The sequence below is a fragment of the Culex quinquefasciatus genome, chromosome 2, assembly GCF_015732765.1.
Source record: "Culex quinquefasciatus strain JHB chromosome 2, VPISU_Cqui_1.0_pri_paternal, whole genome shotgun sequence".
NCBI classification, from domain to species: Eukaryota; Metazoa; Arthropoda; class Insecta; order Diptera; family Culicidae; genus Culex; species Culex quinquefasciatus.
In genome coordinates, this window is record NC_051862.1 from 33,723,410 (window position 1) to 33,731,729 (window position 8,320).

Here is an 8,320-nt window from a genome sequence, read left to right on the forward strand (position 1 = left end):
TTTTCGAGCAGGATTATAGCCTTACCTCAGTGAGGAAGGCAAAATACGTTTTTTCGGAATTTCAAATACGCCAGCAAATTTGGCGTCCAATCTATATACAGTGGACTCTCTCGTTGTCGATATTGAAGGGACCGTCGAGAGCGGGAGTTATCAAATTATAGAACGAAAAATCAAAGCAATCTATTTGAAGGGACTGAAAAATTTATTGGCAGCTGGAGCAATATTGATATCGAGAAGATCGACAGCCAGAGAGTCCACTGTATATAAAAAAATTCTACGGTTTTGATTGAACGCGAATCAATTCAACACGGAACGTCGGATCGAGGTGCTCTTTGTTGCGTTGGGTTCGTATAAGTCCAAGGAAGGTTTATACGCTAATTGACACTTTGGCCACTCTGGAACCGATTCCGGAGCATCGGCAATTTGTATGGAGAAAGTTACGTAAAATCAAATTTTGATCACAGGAGGCTGAATAAGCAAAAAAGCAAAAAACGTCAACAAACGAAAAAAATACAAGACGAAGTTTGTCGGGTAAGGCTTGTTTTACATAAAAGTCCCTGTGACACAAAATTTCTATCTCATCACCTTTTTTGGCTGCAAATGATTGAAAAACGTGTCTTTTTTCGCATGTTCAAAAATGAAAGGGCTCGTTCCGCCCCTCCGTCACTAGATATCAAAAAACGAACCTCGGATTCGTGATCAGGGACAAAAGTTACCCCTTAGGACAAAATTTCATGCAAATCGAAGAGGGGTCGGGGCAACGTTTTCCGATTTCGTGTGAGTTGGTAGAGTATTACCCATTTGGCAATTAGAGTTCTGGATCCTGCTGGTTTGACGTGGAATCGCTGTTAAAATCTATTTAACAAGAAAATCTCCTCACAATAGGAACATCTTTATTCAGTCACTCATATACATATTTTATTAATCTATAATACTTACGATTAAATTACCACGCACATTAAAATCACTAGCTACAAACTAGTTAAAAACCCTTCGATGCACCAACTTGCACAAACTGGACGACCGCTCGCTTTCCTCATCGTCCAACTCTTTACTTTTGTCGTTCGCAGCATTGTACATCTCCCGCGTGTGCTCGTTCTCCGGACCCCAACTTTGGGCAGGTTGAAACGCTCCAACGACCTTCTTGACGAACCCACTCCGCTTCTGGGTACAAATCGCGTAGATCGCCCAAATCGGCAGTTGGATTACCGCCACGCCGTACACGACCCATCCGATCACTGTGGAAATGAGATTATTTTAAGAATAATTCAACAGATAAGCCGAAGATCTCACCGTTGTAAGCCAGCGGTACGTCAACTGGTTTGTACTCTACGAAGCTCCCGACCAAGATGACGCAAACGACCACCGGAGTCACGATCGCCCAGCAGATCCTCCAAAACACGCTCGTTTCAATGTTCAGCATAAAGTAGATATCCCGGCAGATCCGGTCTACCCCGTAAATCCACGCGAACGTGATCAGTTCAAAGAGTGCCAGCGTTAGCGTGACGTACTTGGCACCGTAGGTGTCAAACACGTCCAGCAGGTCAAGCCCTCCTGGAGTCATATAGATCGCACTCAGAGCGAATCCGATCACGGAGATCGCCGAAGCCACCTTCCAGTTTTCCAACTGCGGACAACGATCGCGGATAGCGGTGATGATGCTGGTGATCACGCCCAGATTGCTACCGATGCCGACGATGAACAGCATCATGAAGAACAGAACCGAGAAGAGCTGCGGGAAGTACTCGAACTTTGCGATCGCGTCCGGGTATGCCATGAAGGTTAGACCGGTACCCTGCCGGACCACGTCCTGGATGCTGTCCTTGTGCGTTACGGTGGCCAGATTGCCGAGCACTCCGAACACGATGCAGCCAACGATGACGGAGGTGAAAGTGTCCAGCCAAGAGATGATCATGGCGTCCCTGGAAGGAGATTGTTAGATTGGTTCAGCAAGATCACTTCTAAAACTAACCTGTAAACATTGTTGGTGAAGTTGTTGAACGACGAGTACGCGATGATCCCGCCGAAGCAGATCGACAGCGAGAAGAAACACTGCGTCACAGCTTCCATCCAGACCTTGGCCGTGAACAGCTGGTCCCATTTTGGGGTTAGAAAGAACATGATCCCCTTGCCGGCTCCTTCCAGCGAGCAGGTGTGGACGAACAGGATCATGATGATCACGTACGGGAAGAGTGCCAAAAAGTACGCTGCCTTGCCGGTGCTCCGTATTCCCTTGATGAGGATGATCGCGACGACGAGCCAGGATAGCAGGAGGCAAAGGACTAGATCTAGGTCCGGAGTTCCAATACCTTCTGCTAGGGGAGCGCGATGCATGATCGTTTTCCTAAAAAAGTATCAAGATCAATAAAGTAGACTTCAATGAAAGATCACAAACATACGTAAAGTACAACTCTGCTGACACGTTCAAATTTTGATTCGCTGGATCGCTGAAATTCCTGTACTCGAGGTTGTCCGAGTCAATACACCGACTCCAGCTGGGATCGCACTTGCTCCACGGCAACTCCGTACTGAACGATGCAAACAGGTACCTCAGCGTGATCGCTAGAACTGGAGTGTAGTACGTCATTACGACAAACATAGCGATTGACTGGCCAACGCCGATACCTGTAAGTGATTATCTCTGTTATCAAATCTTCATTGGACAAAAATTCAAGTTGTCATACCCCTCATTGCCGGTGCCAGGTCGTAGATCTTGACGCACCCGCTGCTGCAAAACTGTCCCATCACCATCTCCAGATAGTAGATGGGTCGTCCGATCACGAACAGCACCACCAGGTACGGGATCAGGAAGGCGCCGCCGCCGTTCTCCAGCGCCGTGTACGGAAACTTCCAGATGTTGCCGAAGCCCACCGAGTACGCGATACAGGACAGCATAAACTCCACCCCCTTGCCCCACTTTTCCCGGATCGGGGCATTCGGGAGGGCCACCGTGATGACGATGCCATTGGCTTGCTGTGGAGGGAGGGTGCCGTTTGAAATTTTGAGCAGTTTTGTTGATGGTGATGACTTAAAAGAGCAATTTCTGAACAATGAATGTAACTCAACAGTGCATGTAAAAGTGAAATCTTTCGAGGCGCCAGGTTTTCGTTAGTATTAGTATGCTAATTTGAATTAATTCTAAGCTATGCACTTTTACTTGCAGAATATAACGATTCATTTAGAATAAATTACATAAGATGTAGTACGATGAATGCCCAGTGGGCATTGCCCACACTCTCGTCAAAAAACGCAAAAAATATCTCAAACCGAACAAAATTGGTTTCCCGTTGGTTTTGTGTTGGACCACTGCCAGCGGCTGTTCCGGTTGAAAACCGTAACACCGCGAACACCGGGAAATAGTGGTGGCGTTTATCGTTTTTGGTGAATCAAACTACTAGCTGAATGGCGAGTCGGACATGCCAAATGCCGCCTGGTAGGGCAAATATATTTAGAATTCTGTTTTTGGAGAACGGATCCCACCGGAGATGCCAAAAAAGTGCAAACCAACCGGGCATTCCAGACTGTCCATGTTGATTGAACGATTTGCGCGTGTGTTTACGTTAAACTTAATCAGAATATTGAGTAAAAGAACAATAAAATCAATGTCAAATTAATCAATTTTTGATTTTTTTTAATTTGGATTGAACTTATTCCATGCATTCTTCATGTATAGACAAGTCATTGCACAAGTCTACGTGCCTTCTTTTGACTATGGAGCAATTTTCAAGATTGGATATTTCATTGTTGTATATTATTAGTGGGATGAAACTTTGTGTGTACTTTTGCTATGGCCAAAATATATGATTTTGCACTGAAGTTTGTTTATACAAGTTTTATTATAATTTGGTCAGCTGTCCATACAAAAAGGTTATTAAAATATTCAAAAATCTGTATTTTAAGAACATATATTCGATTCGATTTGGTGCCTTGGGCAAATTTTAAGATATTGCTTAAGACTTCTCAGAAAAAAATCGAAGAGCATTTTTCTAAAAAAAAATATTTTGTCATCTAAAACTTAGAAGACAAAACCTGGGAACTGAAAAGACAAAATGCGTAACGTAATTTTCGAAAGATCCCTACTGATCCCTCACTAATTCTTCATGTAAACTAATGTCAAAAACATAAACAATGACTTTTAAACCCCGCCGTTTGACATGCATGATTTTAAAAACCCGCCAAACAAATCGCAGCACACTGGGGGTTGCTGGTGGAAAATCGGAAAAGTCATTGTCAAAAGTTTTCTGTTTTCTTTTGAAGCGGTGGTGTTTTTTTGGGATTTCGGTCTTATTTATAACATGACCAAATTAAGCCGGAGAAAACTGGCCTAGTTATTTTAGGAATCCAAATCCTTAGTTCGAACAATTCGGATGAAAGAGCTGAAATTTTTTTAGTTGCTCTGGATGATAATCACGTGAAATTTTATAAGTTCTTAAATATAATTATTTGTGTCGGTAAAATTCTCGGAAATTCTTCTGCACCCCGTTTCATAAAAAAATCATACAAGCAAATCTGGTTGTTAAAAAATGTCGAGGAAAGACTGTACGCCAGAAATAAAATCTTTTTCCTTATTTGCTTCCTGTTATTCTTGCCCCAGAGTAAACGATAGCAATGCAGAGGAAAGGGGAAGATTTTAGAGGAAAGGAAGTTGCTATTTTGCTTACTGTCTTGATTTGAGAGAAAATGGATGAAGAAAATAAAAAATGCTTTAAAGAATCTAAATTAAAAAAAAACAACTGTGTTCTCTTTTTCTATCATGTTTCACCCGTAACCATTATTTATTTCATATTCAATAATTTTCCAAAACCGAGAAAGAAAAAATACGGGTAATCAAATTCGATACAATTTCGAATTTAGACACACTCTCCAACAACAAGACACACCCCATAAAAAACATATTTATTTCACTTGTAAATATATAAATAACACAAAAATAAATCAAATAAAACATAATTAATCTTCTGCTTCAGCTTCACATCAAACATTTTGACAAAAATTTGTTTCATTTTCACTCCACGTTTGCCTGAGTCGGATTACTTCACTTTACATCTTCCGATCTAGATCCGGGACCACACATTTTTTTTGAGGTTATCTTATTCAAATGATGGAGTATCGGAGAGCTAGATTTAGGAAATAACTTGGCCAGTTTTCTCCGGCCTTCCGTTACAAAACCGGACTCCTAAAAAACACCACCGCTTCAAATGAAAAAAGAAAATTATTGACAATGACTTTTTTCCCCAGCAACCCCCAGTGTGCTGCGATTTGTTTGGCGGGCTCTAAAAATCATGCATGTCAAACGGCGGGGTTTAAAAGTCATTGTTTATGTTTTTGACATTAGTTTACATGAAGAATACAACTGCTATACAGCTGTAAACATAAACAAAGTAGAAGGCTATGTTAAAGCTCAAGTGTGACTTATTTTTTGCTACTGAAGTGAATTGTTTAAAAAAAATTTGGATGTGTCGATGTTAAAGTTTTCGCTGAAAAATTATGTGCTTCGCTTTTTTTTTTCTTCGTAGACTAAACAATGGGCGGCCAAAAGAGCCCTTTTGTATTTTCCACGTGATAAAAAGTTGTGTCAAAAGTGGGTGGATTTTTGTGAACCGATTGGAAGTTCTAAGATTATTTATCTTTTAAGCGTAGTGATCGGAGTAAAATTATTCAACATTATTTGGCAGGTGTCATTCATAGTTATCATCGCTTAAATTTTCAAAAACGTCATGAACATAGGTTTTGCGTGAGACATATTGAAATGTCTACGACGAATTATGTCAATCTCGACATCAACCCTCTTCTTAAGATGTGTTGACTTCGAATACCTTAAAAGCTCGACGCCATCGTTTTTTTTCCTGACAAAATAAATCATAGATCGATCGCAATACTTGCCACTTCTTGGTATCATTTTGCGAACAGTAAATTGGTTCCGCTTTGACAGTTCTTAATTGAGGCCGCTTTGCGAACCACTATTCTGCACCCAGGACAAAACAAATGCCCACCTTTAAGCTATGTCACAAGTTGGTCCAAATTCATTTGGCAGAGTTGGCAATTTTTTTTCAAAAAAGTTATAATTTTTGAAAAACATAAAAAGTTGAAAAAATTGTTGACTATATTTTTAGACGTAAAACTAAATTAGCAATCGAGAAATTCTTTACATAAATTTCGATATCGTATATCGATTTTCGAATTTTATCCACTAAACATAGATTTTTTTTTGGTGATAAGGTCTTAGCATTTTTTAAAGTTTATATCACTCGACGCAAAAAAAACCATGCCTTCAATATTGAATGAAAAAAAGTGTTTGTAATTTATTTGACGCCAGTCCAGTTGGTTTTTTATCATTTATTTTCTAAATACTGTACAAGGACTATCCATAAACCACGTGGACACTTTTTTGGGAATCTCATCTTCGTGGACAATTGCCCATACAAAAAAAAAACTTTTTTTTATGGAGCGTGGACAATCGACCCTATCATTTGAAAAGGCACAAAAACAATTATTTTCTATCATATCCTTTCGCACATAGGGCATCCATGGATAAAGGTGAATCCAAATAGTACAATATTAAACACTAAACTCGTGATTTTTTGTCGACAAAAATGTGTACCAGTCTTAATAGATATTAAAAAATTAATAACAACAATCTCGGTTTATGGGGCCCTGGTTGATGTCAACCGTTATGACCTATCTACAATCACTTAGCTTAGAATAGTTAAGTAAAGTAAAACTTAGAAAATGTACACAACTTACGGCCGTCATCCACAATCAACTTAGAAAATTTGCTGGGCTGATATACGTTGCTATGCAGTTGTTTGTTTACCTTTGATATGGAAACGTCAACTTACCGTAGATTTTGAAATTTTCCAAACCATACGTCAAGTTTCTAATTTTATTCCTTTTCATTGTAGAAGATCAGATTCATTTCCATTGATTCAAACACCTAAGCTAAGTGAAATTTTCTAAGTTAAGTGATTGTAGATAGGCCATTAATCGATTAATTTTGTTGGGATTTCCTCAACAGTCACTTTGAGAATACTATCAATAGCATAATTTGGAATTTCCACTCTATTTTGGTTCATCGTCTTCTCATCTGACCCCTTAAATTCCTAAAGCTTCGATCCACCATCAATCGCCATCATGCACTTCGTTCACGTGTGGCAAGGTTCTACCTAATTGAACGCCGATTGCGAGACGCCACACTGCCAGTGCTGCCAGTTTGCACCACTTTTCGGGTGGCATTCGATTATCTTTCATCTATCGTGATCGCTGTCATCCTCACCATTCGTCAAAAGTGTCACCACCGTTGGTGACGTCTGGAAATTGCACTTTCGTCATTCCTGATGAGGCTCTTAATTGAGTTGGGGTGAAAGTTCCCTCCCCAAAAATAGATGGCGCGCAACACAAAGAAGCAGATTTTGCTAAGCTGGATTAGTGCAGCTGGCAGCCGTTCAAAGAATTGCGTTTTAGAAAATTTTAAACAACTACTGGTCAGCTACTGGAGCAAAACTGTACTGAAGAGCACAAACCATCGCTCGAATGCCTCGCATGATGAGTTTTATTTTGAAAATGTGACGAAATGTTCGTATTTAAGGATGATTTTTAACACCGATCACCAGCTTCGTACACTGAATCCGTTGACAATGCTTTTACTGTTTTTCGAACTGTGAAAATCCTTTTTGAACCCGTTTTCCATAGCGGCAACTCGTTGGTTCATCTTATTCCATAGAAAATGTCCGTAAAACGTATATAACCACCATGGATTTCAAAAATTTCCCTCAAGCAGACTATGAACTGTTGAATAATATCTGATCCGAAATCTGCACTTGCACTTTCCTCCTTAATTTAACGACCAAACCGCGAACCCGACCAACTGAAACTGATCAACGAAAGGGAATTTAGCAGGTTCGATTTGAGTTTCCGTTCAAGATCGGGGGAGGATTGGCGCGCGCAGGCGCACTAACCCTTTTTTTCAAGCAAGTAACTCAGCACTGTCTTCGTCTGAACGATTAAAACCCAGAGACATTGTAATTAAATTGTGTTTATCGAAAACAATTTGTGTTTAACCTATTTACCAGCAGGGTGACGCCGAGGTGACAAATTGCGCCACACGATTTTTGCTTTGCTCTGTTTGGTAAAGGAATTGCCCGCCCCTTTGAGTGAACGAAAATCAGATCGACGCGTAAATTTTTCCCCGGGTTTTCCCACCACCCACCTGCAAGGAAAGCGTCGCGTTGATGTAACGAGACGGAGCGGCAGGCAAACGTTAGGAAAAAAGATGATAAAAATGAGTGGCGATTTGTTTGTAAACATTTGTGGCGACCCAGTG

At 40.5% G+C, this 8,320-nt stretch overlaps 1 protein-coding gene across 2 annotated transcripts; it reads right to left on the reverse strand.

Moving 5' to 3' along the window:
- Positions 1 to 876: 876 nt before the first annotated feature.
- LOC6045015 (sodium-dependent nutrient amino acid transporter 1) lies at positions 877 to 7,860 on the reverse strand. 2 transcript variants are annotated; one of them, XM_038252902.1, is made up of 6 exons: positions 7,619 to 7,860; positions 2,685 to 2,973; positions 2,400 to 2,625; positions 1,973 to 2,344; positions 1,294 to 1,922; positions 877 to 1,238 (listed from the first exon to the last, which is right to left on the reverse strand). In XM_038252902.1, exons 1-6 carry the CDS (start codon positions 7,706 to 7,708, stop codon positions 979 to 981), a joined length of 1,866 nt encoding a protein of 621 aa, XP_038108830.1. In that variant the 5' UTR covers positions 7,709 to 7,860; the 3' UTR covers positions 877 to 978. The 2 variants fall into 2 exon arrangements, with proteins under 2 accessions (XP_038108830.1, XP_038108831.1); XM_038252903.1 differs by having other exon boundaries at positions 7,521 to 7,860.
- Positions 7,861 to 8,320: the final 460 nt, after the last annotated feature.